The sequence below is a fragment of the Octodon degus genome, unplaced genomic scaffold, assembly GCF_000260255.1.
Source record: "Octodon degus isolate 3935 unplaced genomic scaffold, OctDeg1.0 scaffold00016, whole genome shotgun sequence".
Classification (NCBI taxonomy): domain Eukaryota; kingdom Metazoa; phylum Chordata; class Mammalia; order Rodentia; family Octodontidae; genus Octodon; species Octodon degus.
Genome location: NW_004524592.1, coordinates 15,514,560 through 15,530,953, shown reverse-complemented (window position 1 = coordinate 15,530,953; position 16,394 = coordinate 15,514,560). Strand labels below are relative to the sequence as shown.

At 36.2% G+C, this 16,394-nt stretch overlaps 1 protein-coding gene and 1 pseudogene across 1 annotated transcript in view; one reads left to right on the top strand and one right to left on the bottom strand.

Annotated features, from left to right (window-relative positions):
• The window catches only part of Bmpr2 (bone morphogenetic protein receptor type 2), a 221,587-nt gene that overhangs the window by 116,589 nt on the left and 88,604 nt on the right, over positions 1 to 16,394 (top strand). Inside the window, exons 2-3 of the mRNA XM_023710087.1 lie at positions 8,565 to 8,735; positions 10,679 to 10,849. Coding sequence (XP_023565855.1) covers positions 8,565 to 8,735; positions 10,679 to 10,849 — 342 coding nt within the window. The remainder of the gene's footprint in view (positions 1 to 8,564; positions 8,736 to 10,678; positions 10,850 to 16,394) is intronic.
• LOC105741560 lies at positions 12,732 to 14,148 on the bottom strand (annotated as a pseudogene).

The window sequence follows — 16,394 nt, the reverse complement described above, 5'->3', positions numbered from 1 at the left end:
GGAACCGGGGATTGAATTTAGGCCCTTGCACTTGCCAGGGAAGCACTTATTCTACCGAGCCATCTCCCTGGCCCCGTACCCATTCCATTTGTCTGTTTCTTTTTGTATGATTTTTGGGGCTATGGATATAGCTCAGCAGCAGAGCCTGGCTGGCAAGCGCAAGGTCCTGCATTCACTTCCCAATTGTCCCCTTTCCCCCAAAAGAAGTGTTACTTCCCCCTTTTGTGATAGGAAGTAGTCCCTTGCCATAGCGCTTATCAATTGTGTTTTTCAAAGAATTAGTTTGCTTCATCTAAGTTATCAGATTTGTGAGCACAGAACTATCCCTAATATTTCTTTTTCTTTCTTTCTTTCTTTCTTTTCTTTTCTTTTTTTTTTTGGTGGAACTGGGGATTGAACTCAGCCCTTGCACTTGCCAGGGAAGCACTTATTCTACTGAGCCATCTCCCCAGCCCCAGATATTTCTTTATTACGTTTTCAGTGGTGTTTGTAGTAATGTCCCCTTTTTCATTTCTGGGATGAGTACTGTAGTATGTGTCTTCTGTCTTTTTAACCTAACTAGAGGCTTGCCAATTTTAATAATCTTTCTGAGGCTTTTGGTTTTGTTGATTTTTCTCTACATATTTCTTGTTTTCTAATTCATTGATCTCTTTCTGCTTACCCAGATTTTAATTTATTCATATTTTTCTACTTGCCTAATATGGAGAAATTCCTTTTAAATATTCAGACACATGTAGATGGAATTGATACATTATTTCATTAGTACATTATTATCTGCATCTAATTATAATTAATTGGGATTTTGGGGGGGAAGTTGTGTGTTTTGACAAATACATAATAATACAACTATAACCGGTGCCGGGGACATGGCTCAGTGGAGTAAGCGCTTCCCTGGCAAGCACAAGGGCCTGAGTTCAATCCCCGGTTCTAGCCCCCCCAAAAAACCCAAAAACAAAAAAATCCCTATAACCTCAGTCCAGATAAACAATAATTCCAGACCCTGCAAGTTCACTTGTGGTATGGTAGTATTTTGTAAACAGCTGTTTTTCTTTCAGGCCTACCAGACTCCTTATTCTTTGATTTAGTATAATGTATTTGAGATTCATTCATATTGTTGCATGTCAGTAGTTCATTTTATACTGTGTTGATTCAGTTTTGTTTATTCATGTTCACTTGAAGGGACTTGGATTATTTCAAGTTTTGAGCAGTTATTATAGCCAGGCTTGGTGGTGAACACCTGTAGTCTCAGTGTTCAGGAAGCTGAGGCAGGAGGATCACTGTGACTTCAAGGCCAGCTAGAGGTACAGAGTACAAGGCCAGCCTGATTGCATAGTGAAACCCTGTCTCAAAAAGACAAAGAAAAAATTTTTGAGCAGTTAGGAATAAAGTCACTGTAAACATTCATATAAGAATTTATGTGAGGGGCTGGAGAGATGGCTCAGTGGTCTAAAGCACCTACTTGAAGCAAGCTTGGCAAAGCACAGGGACTGCGGTTCGATCCCCCAGCACCACATGCCAGCCAGCCCCGCCCGCTGGTGGGCTGAGCTGGCCACACACACACACAATAAATAAATGTAATAAATAAAAATAAAAATAAAAATAAAAAAGAATTTATGTGAGTATAGATTTCCATTAAACCAGTCAGTACCTAGGAGTGGGATTATGGGTCAAAGTGTTGATCAGAAATATTCGGGGGCCTGCCTCTTAGCCCAGTTGTTTAAGTGCCTGCTTAAACAAAGCAGTCAGGCTCAGGATGCTGTGGTTCAATCCCCAGAACTCAGGCCAGCCAAACCTGCCCTGAAGGCATTCTGAGACAGCCAAAAAAAAACCCACAAAACAACTTCTGCCATTTGGGCAGGGAAGATGGCTCAATGGAATAAGCGCTTACCTGGCAAGCACAAGGGCCTGAGTTCAATCCCCGGTTCCGCCAAATCAATCAATCAATCAATCAATCAATCAGTCACCAGACTTTCCATAGCTCTTTATCAGTTTGCATTTTCATCAGCAATTATCTTCCCATCTATGTCAATATCAGTGTCAGTACTTGATATTGTAGAGGTCTATGTTTTGTTTGTAACTTTAGTTCTTCTAGTAGATATATTTCCTTACAGTTTTAATTAGTGCCCCACTACCACACCTCTTTAAATGATGAAATCATCCTGTGTTGTTCAGACTGGCCCACGCTGCTGGGCTTAGGTAATGCTTCTGCCTCAGCCTGTTGAGTAGGTAGGATTGCAGGCAAGAGGCTTCATAAAGTTTTAGAATGTAAAAATGCACATTTTTCATGTGAAAGCTTCTTTAGTGAGTGCCTGATATCACACACGTCCCCCCCCCCATCAAATCCATGGCCTTGTTCCTGCTAGGCAAGCACTCTACCATAAGCCATCTCCCCAGTTGTGATTATTTTTATTATAGGGGAAAAGAAGTAAAAGAAAGCTAGACAGATCAACCTGATCTTCAGCATAGGTGACTAGGAAAAGTTGGCCTGTAGAGAGTCACATATCAAAGGCCTCCGAGTATGTAGGCATCAGAAGATGAAAAGGGTACACTTTGGCCATCTGACTTTGCTAGAAAGGATTCATCTTCATTTAAATAACAATAAATCCCAAAATTAGAATATCTCAGATATTTGATATCATAGTTATCTGGCATGTATTTTACATTAAATGTGAAGACTACCACATAAGTGATTTTTTTTTTTTTTTTGGATAGGACTACTAGGTTGGAGAATGTTAGGGACTTTGAATGTTTTGAATAAATTCAGATGATGCGACATAATGTGTTCTGTGAGTAGGTTGCCTTAACGTCAACTTGTCCTTTTATAGATATCAAAGAATATTGCTTTGCTTTAAACAAATAAAATTCATACTAGAGTTGTACTTATATACAAACATTCCTATCAGCTCCTATTTCTAATAGCCATAACATGGAAACTACCTAAATGAATGTCAAAGAGTGAAAAGTTAAACAGACTATCAGGAGTTAAATAAACTGTGGTACTTCTTTATACCAGTAGACTGCAACATTAAACTACATACAACTTGGATAAACTTCAGGAAGTTATGTTGCCTAAAAAAATCCATTATCAAAAAGTATATATACTGCATGATTCCATTTGTGTTAGCAATTGTAAAGTAACATAATTATAGAATTGAGATTGTGGTTTCCTAGGTTAGAAACAAGGGAAGGGAGGATACAACTGCGAAAGGTTAATATGAGAAAGTTTGTGGTCACTCCTCAATAAAATGTCTTGATTGTGATGGCATGGGACAGTATTGCATAGAATTACACTCACACAAATGAGTACCTGGAACACTAGTGAAATCTGAATCAGCCCTGGGTTTTGCTGTTATCAGTTTCCTGGTTTTGAGACTTCAGTGACTATGTGGGATGTTGGTGTTGAAGAGAGAAATGTGGGAATCATGGTATGATTTTTTCCAACCTCCTCTATATGTATAATTATTTTAAAAGATTTTACGTTAAACAATCTAGGTATAAACATGTTTGAAATGTGTAAATAGTGCATGAATATGTTTTCGTGAAAATTCAAATGCTGTTGAGTACTTCATTTAAATAAAAGGGTGAAGGACAGGTACAAGTTAGTATTTTCACAGTAGAAGTATTTTTCAATTCTCATGGAAGCAAATAAGTATTTTTCTTTGTAAGTGTGATGATAGTGGTGAGTCTATCATAATAGTTAACTGATGCAGAAATAATGAAATTATACCATATAGTTTAGTTGACAAAAATTTGAGACATCCTGGTATAGTGTCTTCCAATTTGTATGTATGTGTAATTATTTGTTGGTAGTTCTGTTGGTAGTTTATTGGTAATTTTTTATCATTGGTAGGAAATGTAAGTCAGCTGAGTATTTCAGACATGCTATATCTGTTCTTGGGAATAAAATTTAGCATACAGTTATTGAGTACTTATCAGGATGTATATATAGAGAAAATAACTTTTATTTTCAATACTGTGTATATATAGAAATGTAGACAGAAATAATAAAATATTGTATCAGAAAAGTAAAGTACTCGTTGAATGGGGTGGTACATACCTGTAATCTTGGCACTCAGGGCTGAGCCAGGGTGATCACTTCAAATCAAAGTCAGCTTAGGCTGGATAGTAAGTTCACGGCTAAACTGAACTATGTAGTAAGACCCTATCTCAAAAACAAAAACAACCCCCCCGCAAAAAAAAAGTACCTCATGAAATTTTTACAGCTTTGTTTATTGTAGAATGGTAGGCTTGGGGATATTGCTCAGCAACATAATGCCTGCCTGTCAAGTGCAAGGTTGTGAGTTCTATTCCAGGTACTACAAAAAATAAGAACAAAGAAAAAATATAGAATGGAAGAGGACTGGCTTTGTACTACTTAGATTTTGCAGTCTGAATTAGAAGATGGTATTGAACAAAATACATGTACTTATGAAACTATTAGGTGCTATATAAAAATGAATGAAATAAATTGGGCCTTTCTTTAAGAAGTAGTGGAGTGAGCCTCTGTAGCTGGGTAGGGGAGATAGGTACATAAACAGATAAAATACTAACACGATACCATGCAGTAACAGTTATGAGTTAAGTACCTTCGGAATGCAGTGCACACTGCATCTGCAGACTTTACTGAGGATTTTATATCAGAGCTGGATCTTAAAGATGAGCCCAAGTTTTTCAGGAGAAACGGCAGTCTTGATATTGGGAATATTATATCAAGTTCATTATGTGTAAAAGTCCTGAAAGACTTCAAATGAGTGTGGTGGGAAATGAAAATAAAGGAGTAGAAGAAATGGCAAAAAGAGATAAGACTTGTTCCATGGGCTGATTTATCATTCATCATGGTAGGTACAGGAACTAGGCCCACAATATTTCTAAAGACCTTTTTTTTTAAAAAAAAATATTTATTTTTATTTATTACATTTATTTATTGGGGGGGGGCCAGCTCAGCCCACCAGGGGGCGGGGCTGGCTGGCATGTGGTGCTGGAGGATCGAACCGAGGTCCCTGTGCTTTGCCAAGCTTGTTTCAAGTAGGTGCTTTAGACCACTGAGCCATCTCTCCAGCCCTCTAAAGACCTTTAAAAATGTTTTAATTCAAATTAGAGGGACAAAATGAACTTTTAGGTTGAAAAATATTTAGTATCTAGTACTAATATATCATTTTTATACCAACACAGCGCTAGACTATTTCTAATTGTATTCATTTTAGTCACACTTTTACTACATTATAAAAAATTCAAATCTTTAAATGGATATATTGCTGACACTATTTCTAACAAATATTTAAAAAAACTAAAAACACTGGTTTATAAAATAGTTGTTTATTGGAGTAGGCTAGTATTTGTAAGAAAATATTTATAAATGTATAAAAATTTGCTGAATTATAATTTGAAAGAAGAGATTATTCTTAAAATAGCAAATTATAATTGGTTTATGCTAATTCTCCCACCATAAAATAATTCCTTAGAAGTAGGCTGAAATTATTTTAAGAAAAAAATTTAGTGAAAGCTGATATTAAAAATGATTCAGGGGTCACGGGGAGATAGCCCAGTAGAATAAGCACTTGCCTGGCAAGTGCAGAGTCCTGAGTTCAATCCCTGGTACCACCAAAAAAAAAAAAAGATTCAGTTCCTCTCCAGTTATATTTTTATTTTTTATTGATATTCACTCAACTTAGTTGACTTTGTCTTTTTGTCTAGTTTTTATACGAATAATTTTAGAATTTTAGATTTCTATCAAATTATGTGCCACCATCATCACCACTACCACCACCCCTGCACATAGGTCCTGATCTTTAGCTACTTTTCTTTTTTCTTTCTTTCCTTTTTTTTTTTTTTTTTTGAGGAACCGGGGATTGAACTTGAACTCAGGCCTTTGTGCTTGCCAGGGAAGTACTTATTCTACTGAGCCATCTCCCCAGCCCCTTCAGCTTCTTTTTGACAGTAAAGGAAGTCTAGGAAAAACAAGTTTTTATCTTTCATCTTTTTTTCCACAAATATAAAACTTCCCTCTTTATTTTTAAATTATATAAAGCACTTTATGGTCTAGCTGCTTCTAAGTACTTAGAGAACTCTACTCATTAATTCAATAGTACAAAGTGAATGACAGACGAGGAGGGATAAAATTAGCATATCTGCATTGTAGAAAACTAGAGATACTTAGTTCATAAATTCATTGTTATCTTTCCAATAATCAAGACAAGAAGGAAACAGAATCATTACATAACTTTGGTATCTGCCTGGTTGCAGGTAACACTTACATCTTACCAGGGTGTGACAAAGAGAAAGAATTATGCCTCATGGGTAGATGCCTTTTCAGATTTACAGCGTTTTTCAAAATCTAAGAATGCCTTACAGTTTGAATCTCCTAAGTATGACTCTGTGTTATAGAAAGAACTTTTTATATGTGGAAAAATATTCTGTTTTTATAATCAATATGGTAAAATTTGCCAATCTGCTGATAACCTAAAGAGATAACTTTTTTTTTTTTTTTTTTTTTTTTTTTGGTACTGGGAATCAAATACTTAGGACTTTGTGCTTGCCAGGCAGTCGCTTTGCTCCTGGGCTCTCTCCCCAGCCTAAGATAGCATTCTTAAATGTGCAAGATAATCTAATAAATGTTCTTATTAAAGAGATTTGTGTATGGGACTACAGCTGATAAAAATGTGGCAGAATCCTTAGTAGGCTATTGTTCTAGAATTCATTTTTATGAATAGGTACTACTATATATTCTGACCATTTAAGTGGATATTAGTAAATGTCTCCTGAAAGATTGCTTGAAGTAGTTTAACAGTGTACAAATTGAGCGATAATTATTTTTCACTACTTACTGTCTCTGATTTTGTCTATCCAAAATAGACTTTTTTTTTGGGGGGTGGTTCTTTTTGAGACAGGGTTTCACTATGTGATTCAGACTTGCCTTGAGCTCACTTTGTAACACAGACTGGTCTTGAACTCATAGCAACCTTACTGCCTCAGCCTCCCAAGTGCTGGGATTATAGAGGTACAGTGCCACTCTTGGCTTCAAACAGACTTTTACAGCCAGACTCTGAGCTCCTATAGTTTTAGCTATTGGAAACGCTAAAGCAGGATGATCACCTGAATGCAGGAGTTCAAGACCATAATGCAGCCATATAGAGACTCCATCTCAGGAAGAAAAAACAAAACCCCCGAAAGATAGACTACTGTGTAAGAGGCTTGAAGGCTAGAACTCTGTATTACTTGAATTACTTTTCATTGTAATACATGTAGCAGGCCTATGTGTAAAAATTGGATTCGATACAAGCTGTTGATTTTTTCGTTTCTTCTCCAGAGGTCTTAGTTTTGTTCAAAGGCATTAATCATCTCCCTTGCTAAAGTATGATTTTATTAGATTTAGTATCCTACAAAGTCAAACACATTAGGAAGTTCTCCAGGAGAGTCACTGTGAGTTTGAGGACAGCGTGAACTGTATAGTGAAACTCTGTCTCAAAATGACAAAAACAAAACAATGTTGTTAACATTTGTTAGTTTATAAATTATGTGGCAGATGTTCTTTTTTTTTTTTTTCCTGAGACAGGGATTCTGTAGTTCAGATTGGCCTTGGACTCACTGTGTAGCCCAAGCTTACCTCCAACTCACAGTGAGCCTCATGCCTCAACCCCTCAAGTGCTGGAACCACGACACCAGTGTCACAAACATTCTGTAGAAATCAGTTAAATCAGATTAGGTGTCAATGGAGACAGATATATTGGCATTCAGATTGCATTAGGTTATCTCTTCAGTAAAGAAACTAACAGTTGCATATTTCTTCTTGCTATTAAATTAGTATTTTAAGTAATGGAATGTCAGTTTCTTCTGCTTACTAGTAACCTTAGTGTTGAAAACATATTTAATAAGTTAGGCATGGAATTCTCTCATTGTCAGTGAACAATTTCATATTTTTTGATAAATGTAGAGTTGTTTTATTTTTGGGAGTTTTTGGTACTGGGGATTGAACTCAGGACTTTTGCTTGCCAATGGCAGGTGCTTAAGCAGCTAAGCTATCTCTTTGTGTAAATGTAGAATTTAAAGTCATTTTTTAATTCAGAGTACAGCTACAGTCCAATTTTAGAGCAGGAATTTCATTCCAATAAGAAGCCATGTGCCCATTTGTAGTCATTGTTTGCATTCTTAGTTTACTATGCTTAATAACTTTCTGCAGTTGAGTATATGATGAAAACTGAGTACTACATGAAGTTTCTGAAGTTGCTTATTCGTTTTAAAGGTTAATTTAGAACATGAATATTTTACTTGATATTTCTTGTGGACACCAGTATTTAATGAGAGAAAGAATATTAATAATATGAATAAAATGTATTGCTTTTAGGAAATGAATTTAAAGATTTGCTTCTCTTTGAATGCTACTAATTAACCAATACATAGAAGAAAGTTATTGAATGAATTTACAATATAAAAAATTTATTTAGTGATTTGAATTTGAAGGATTTAGTAGGGAAATATGTAGTGTTATTCAAATAAGACGAGGATTTTCTGTATTTTGCAAAAATTATCATAAAATTAATTGATCATGTTATTTTTCTTTATTTTAGCTTCCCAGAACCAAGAACGGCTCTGTGCATATAAAGATCCATATCAACAAGACCTTGGGATAGGTGAGAGTCGAATCTCTCATGAAAATGGAACAGTGTTATGTTCAAAAGGTAGCACGTGCTACGGCCTTTGGGAGAAGTCAAAAGGGGACATAAATCTTGTAAAACAAGGCAAGTAATACTTTTCTTACCTGAAATAGATTTGTTTCGTATAATTGAAGCTTATCTAAGAAAAACATAGGGGCTGTAGGTACAGCTCAGTGGCACAGTGCCTGCCTGGCAAGTGTGAGATCCTGGTTATCACTGTCATCACCTTCCCTCACTCTCACCCTGAAAAAAAAAAAAAAAAAGAGGAATCCTATCCAGAAAAGCAGTAATTTTAAAAGTATGTGTATATATTCTTATATATATTTATCCGTAAGCCACAGATTTGTAAAGGAAACTTTTAAGTTTATTTTAATAACATCTTAATTATTATCATGTTGGTATGTGTTCAAGTGATATTTTAGAGATACAGACAACTACAAAGAAAAAATGAAAGTCTGTATTTCTATACTGTTTTTTTAAAAATTAACTCTATTTTATTTATTTATTTATTTTGGTGTCAGGAATCATACTCAAGATGGTGCTCTTGTCAGGCAGGCACTGTGTCACTGAGCTATATCCCTGGCCCTATTGGTGTTCTTTTATTTTATTTTTTTTTTATTTTTTTATTTTTTTGGTGTTCTTTTAATATATATAATAATCACATTCATCATGGAGAATTTGTACCTATATACTTTTTTCTTTTGATTTCTTTAGACAGGGTGTTGCTATGTAGTTCAGGTTGGCTTTGAACTTGTGGTAATCCTCCTGCCCTAGCCTCCTGAGTACTGGGGTTACAGATGTTTGTCACCACCCCCAGCCTGTTATTCCATGCTCTTTAAAAGTATGTTTATTCCCTTAGTTTATCCTCGTCAGGTGTATTTTCTGTGTACTTTGACATTTATCTGAACATGTATTTTCTTTTTTTCAAAATTGGAGTAAAGCTATATAAATAATTTAATATCATTTTTGCTGTGTCTTTAGCCTATGAAAATATATTTATTTTTATATTTATCTATTTATTTTTAATGTATTTGGCTGTTATAGGGTCTCACTATGCAGCTCAGACTCAATGATCCTCCTGTTTTCAGCCTCCCCAGAATTGGGATTAAAGGTGTACGCCACTACTCCCAGACTCTGTGGCCAGCTCAGCTTGCCCTAGAGGCAGGGCTGGCATGGCATGTGGTGCCAGGGATTGAACCATGGTCCCTGCACTTGCCTAAGCAGGTGCTTTAGTTTGCTGAGCTATCTCACCAGCCCCTGAAAATATTTTTAGCATTTGCACAACATTTCATTGTTTACATGTATCATAGTTTACTCACACTTGTTGGACATTAGGAACAGTCATTTTCCAATTTGCTCTGTAATTAGTATACAATGAACAACTTTGAGCATAGATCTTTACATTTGATTGTTTTCTTAAAATAGATTCCTTGGTGTAGAATTATTAGATTATTAAAAACTCTGAGTATTTTAAAGCTGTTCTTTCCAAAAATACCATCATTTATCTTCCATCCAGGATAGTGTGTGTGTGTGTTCTTCAATCCTTGTTATGACTGGATATTATTTTTTAACCTAGAACAGTTTAATTGGTAACCTCATTGGTGCTTTAATAATTTTTAGATTAATGATGTTAGTGCCTTTTTTCCTTGTGAAGTATCTGTTGTGTTTTTTGTCATTTTTTTTATTGATTTGCAATATTGTTTTCACTTATATATAATCATTCATTTTACTTAGGTTTTTGTTTTAGTTTTCATTTTTAAAATTTTTTATATTATTAGTACATGTTTGAAATTCATGGTCATTGTGGGAAGTGGTTGTTACACGTGCATATATACAGCTTATTTCTTTTTTAAAAAATCCCCTTCTCTCCTCCTGTTTGTCTTCTCCTTTTTTTGTATTTGTTGATATTATTTGTCTTATCTCATGTTATATCACAAATGCTTACATTAATTGGTGTTATTAAGTTCCTGTCCTCTTAGTTTGATCGTATTGTCTCCTAATGCATTTATATTGATGCTGCTTTTTAGGATGTTGGTCTCACATTGGAGATCCTCAAGAGTGTCACTATGAAGAATGTGTAGTAACTACCACACCCTCCTTAATTCAGAATGGAACATACCGTTTCTGCTGCTGTAGTGCAGATTTATGCAATGTCAACTTTACTGAGAATTTTCCACCTCCTGACACAACTCCATTCAGTAAGTAGTTAAAATGACTTTTTTTTATGATTGTTTTTTCCAGAGATTTGAAAAGTATAAAACAAACATTCAGTGTTAACAGGAATGAGAGGAAATGTATAAAATGATATGTCGTGAACATTTGAAATCCAAGAAGATGCATCAGGACCGAGAAGACATCAACATATTCGTCAAATAAGTTGGTGTCAAAAATACAGTACTAATGTGGAAGAATATGTAGCAGTATTAAGAATGCTGCAGCTATGCTCAGTGGCATCCCTGTAGTCCCAGCACTGAGGCTGAAGCTGAAGGATCACTGAGAGTTTGAAGCCATCCCAAACTGTATAGTGAGCCCTGTCTCAAAAAAAAAAAAAAAAAAAAAAAATAAAAAAGCGGGGCGCAGTGGCACATGCCTATAGTCCCAGCTACTTGGGAGGCTGAGGTGGGAGGATCGCTTGAGTCCAGGAGTTCTGGACTGCAGTGCGCTATGCCCATCGGGTGTCTGCACTAAGTTCAGCATCAATATGGTGAGCGGGGGACCACCAGGCAGGTTGCCTAAGGAGGGGTGAACTGGCCCAGGTCAGAAACGGAGCAGGTCAAAAAAAATAAGTTAATCAATAAATAAAAATAACTGTATTTGTGGACTTTCAGTAGTTTCCAGTATTATGCAGTCATAAGTAGTATTGTAATAAATAAGTGAATAACTGTTTACATGTGATTATTTTCCAGATAAATTTCTAGAAATAGGAATGCAAGGTGAAAAAGTAAGCACACTTTTAGTTTTTTCAGGTTGCTTATTTTTATTTGTTTTGTCTTATTTCGAGACAGGGTCTATGTTGCCAGGCAGGCTGTGAAATCCTGGGATCAAGTGATAATGCCTAGCCTACACAGTTATTTTAAATACATGAAGATACATACATGTAATAGAGTACTACCAATATCACTGTAAGAAAAAATAACTAAGATCCCTGTTAACTGACAATGTAATTATTAGACATGTTAGATGTAAACAAGCATACTGTATATCATATGCTGTCTTTAGGTAAGATAAAAAGAGAAAAAAATACGTCTATTTCTGCTTTTGACAAAAGGAAGTAAAAATGAATGGCTGAGTCAGAAAATAATGAAGTTGGTTACTTAGAGGGAATGAAAGGACAACTTTTGGTATGCATAAAATAAAATTAAATCATTAAAAATGAGAAGACAAAAACCCCCCTACAAACTGAAAAAATAAATGAAACCCATTGAATTTCAAATAAATACAGTAACCACACTGGAGGGGAGAAAGAAAGAATTAACCCAAGTAGTTCACCAACATGGTATTTGATTATAATTGTATTCTTTTAGGGCAAGATGGGATATAAGGAATAGAATGGAAAATTGTAAACAAGTTATGAGCTCTTTTCAGGTTAGTTTTTTTTTTTTTCTATTACCACTGTTTATTCAGTTTTTTTTTGTTTGTTTATTCAGTTTCTGGCCATATCATTGAGAATGGTTTTTCAAATTACCCATATGACCATTTTTCAACATCAGAAGAGTCATGATTTGCAAAGAAACACTTTGGATTTTTTCTGCCTCCAAAATGTTTATCAAGTCCTGTACTTCTCACAGGCTTTTGAAACACATAAAAAAAAAAAATAAGTAAGAAATATTCCAATGAATGAAACATACCAAATGTCAGTAATAAGTGACACATTTCTTTGGGGAAATGGCTGTTTAAAAAAAAATAAAATCCAATCTGTATATGCAAAGTAAGCAAGGAAATTCAGGTTTTTTTCCTTCTTTAAAAATCTGTTACTCCTAAAATATCGTTCCACAAAACTGAAAGTAAATGACTGAAACACCAAGAGAAAGAGGAGAAAGAGAAGAAAGAGAGGGAGCATACACCATTAACACAGAAGAAGTAAAACTGTACAAACTGAAGCAGGTTATAACAGACTGGGGTCACACTCCCATACACCGAAGGCTGACTGAATAAATTCACTGGTCCATAGGAGCTGGGTTCTCTTAGTGGAGACAGGTGAACAGCTATTCATGACTGTAGAGTAATTCCCCTTCCTACTCCAAAGCTGGGCTTCTGCACCATTCCTTCATAGGGAAGGCCTCTCATACCACTGCCCAGCCCACCTTGGGGGCCTCCAGGTCCCCGCAGGCAGTTGTCTCGACAGTCCCCTTCGCTGGCAGTGTGGGTCTTCTTCTCTTGCACATTCAGATGGACTTCACCTCTGGACATGATGAGCCTGTTGTTAAGGACCTTCTGCACAGACTTAGTATTATCAAACATGACAAAGCCAAAGTTGAATAGCTTTCCACCACTGTTTATGTGCAGCTCTACCATATTCCCATAATTTCGAAAGAAATCTTTAAGTTCTGATTTGTCAACCTCATGAGGTATGTCACTGATGAAGAGCTGGTGACTGTCAGGTTGTCTTACAATTCTCCAAGCTTCAACATGACCTTGCTCCCCAGCCTCACGAATTGGTCTGGGTCCCCTCTAAGGACATATATTTATTTGTTGTTCTATTACTCTTTGACCTCTCAGAGGCCTCTGTGGTGGAATCTGAGATTCAAGTTTAGATTCTGGATCAGGCTATAATGTTGGTGCTTTCACAATATGAGGAAGTATCCCAGGAACAGAAATAGTTTCACTAGGAGGAAGGTCCTTACCAGTCACAGATGCCCAAGAAAATGTCCTTAAGTCCTATTGTACTGTCTCAGCTATGTCTGTAGGTGTTGGAAAAGAACTCTTCTGAGCATATTCAGGAGCAGCTTCCACTGAAACATGCTCACACTTTTCCTCTTGGATTTCAGATGCAGGTTCTTAACTCTGGTTCTGGTTCAGGATGAGATGCTGGTCCAGCAATGGTTTCCTCTAAATGTTCTTCCAGGTCATTGCTGACAGTTTGATCATAGAAAGTATCAGAATCATCAGGTACAACCTCAGGTGTCTGCTTTCTTCAGGCTCCTCTACTTCTTAGATTCCTCTTGAGGCTAAGTGACAAAGCTACCAAGGACCTCATCTTGGTACCTGAAGATATCATTATGAACATAGAATTTATTTGTAGCTGAGCCCTCAGGAGCGAGGACAAATATCTGCATGAACCTCCACAAAGCCTGGTTGTTGTTAGAGAGCAGTCACATTACCTAGACCACCACAACATCATTCAAGGTAGCATGTGCATTGACGTTAAGGATCTTGATGTGGTAGTTGGTGAAATTTTGTGACACCACTTTATGAATTTCTTTCTGTCTGTAGACTGCATCTACAGGTTTTGAACATAGCATTCTTCTTGCCTCAGCCCTGAGTGCTGAGGATTGCAGGTGTGTGTCACCATGTCTGACAAGTTTTTTGTTGTTGTTTTTTGTTTTTAATTTCTTCATCTATTTACTGTTTGAGTAATAGGAAGTTTACTCTTGGATTTTGTTTTTAATTTCTTCACCTATTTACTGTTTGAGACAAAGTCTTAGTATGTGGTCCAGGCTGGCCCTGAACTTGTGGAAATTCTCTTACCTCAGCCCCCTGAGTGGTGGGATTACAGACATCCATGACTATGCCTAAATTAACAAGTTTTTAAAAATTGAAATATACCACATTTTAATAATTCTCTCAGTCAACAAATTGTGTTAGTTCTTACTCTGGAATCTTATAGTCTAGATTATTTCTTTTGGACAAATGGAAAGTAATAGGAAATTCACTCTTGGATTTCTGCCTACTCAAGGTCATTAGATTTACCAAGATACCGTACTAAGTTGGATAAAATTAAGTCAATTTGAAGTTAGCAAACAAGATGAATATTGTTTCATTTTGTGCTAATCTGAAGAAAATAACACATTTAGCCTGCCAATGTTGTGTTTAACCAAAATAAAAGCAATTTTAGTTATTGAAGTTTTGTTTGTTTGTTTGTTTTTTTGGTGAAACCAGGGTTTGAACTCAGGCCCTTGCACTTGCCAGGCAAGCACTTATTCTACTGAGCCATCTCCCTGGCCCTTAATTATTAAAGTTTAAAGAAATGAAATACAAAATTAAGCAGAGCTTTTCTTTTTGTTTTTATTTATTAATTTGGTACAGAGTCTCACTACACAGCTCCAACTCCTAGTGATCCTCCTGTTTTCAACCTCCCTAGTGCTAGGATAACAATGGTGTGTCACCATGCCTGGTTTCAGTGGCCAGCTTGGTGTGGGGGTGGCACAGAAGCTTTTCATTCATGGTCATATAACAACATTTAGTGATTTTTTTCCCTTCTTTAGTATTTTGTTTAGAAAGTACATTTAAAAATTACTAGATGCCGGCCCCACCCTAGTGCGCTGAGACAGTGATTGAGACCGGGCGTGATGGCATGTGTGTACAATCCCAGTGCTTGGGAGGCTGTGAGTTTGAGGCCAGCTTGAGTTATATAGTGAAGCCCTGTCTCAGAAAGACAGAGATAGATCCCTGGCACTACAGGCCACACAGGCCCTGCCCCCAGGTGCCTTTAGCTGGCCGCACTGGGAGTGGTGACACACATATGTGATCCCAGTGATGGGGAGGCTGAAAATAGGAAAATAGGAGGATCACTACAGGTTCGAGCTGGGTAGTGAGACCCTGTACCAAATACATTTTTTTAAAAAGGGAAAAAAATTACTAGAAACGTGGTGCAAATTTATCAAAAACAGAAGAGATTGTGTTAGGTGACTATTGGTGAAAAATATACATCTTATTTCTGTAGTTTTCAAAGTGCTGTGTTGTTTTTGTTATGTTTTTGTGTGGTGCTGAGGATCGAACCAAGGGCCTGATATATACAAGGCAAGAGCTTTACCACTGAGGCACATTACTACCCATTTATTTTTGTAGTTTTGAATCATGTGATTCTTTAAGTTGTGCATATAATTGTTCATTACTTATATAAAGTAATTTTTGGAGAAAGATCTTTTGCCTGACTTCCTATTATTTGCTGTATCAAAAAAGTGTTATTCCTGATGGAATAAACGTAGTAGTAAGCTTTCACTTTATCAGGATTATAGAGTTAATGAATAGATGGAGCAGCCTCTTTTCAGTAAATAAATGTAGAGGATTTAGTAATTTAACATGAAATCTTAACTAGTTAAATAATTCAAGTGAAATCCTAACTAACATTTTAAAGTACTCAGTCTGTCCCAGACAGTGTGCTTTTGTGTTATATATTCATTAAATTTTAAATTTCACCTTTAGTGGGCTGGGGAGATAGCTCAGTAGCACAAGCACCTGCCTGGCAAACACAGAGTCCCAAATTTGATCACTGGTACCCCCCTTCTGCCCGCAAAAAAAATCTTGCCAAATTTTACCTTTAGAAAGCACTATGAAATGGTTACCTTTGTATTCTTACCTTATATTGAGAGCACTGAGACACAATATGTAAGATAATTTATACAAAGTTACAAATCTTACAAATGGTAGAATCTAATATTCAAACTCAGGTGTTCTGGCTTCCAACTGTTACTATCTGTACATAAGTACTATATTTGTTTTGTTGTGAGAGGGCAAGATTTTTTTTTTTATAATAGTTAATCATATTTCCTAAAATTCAGGGAGCTACCATGATTTTCACTA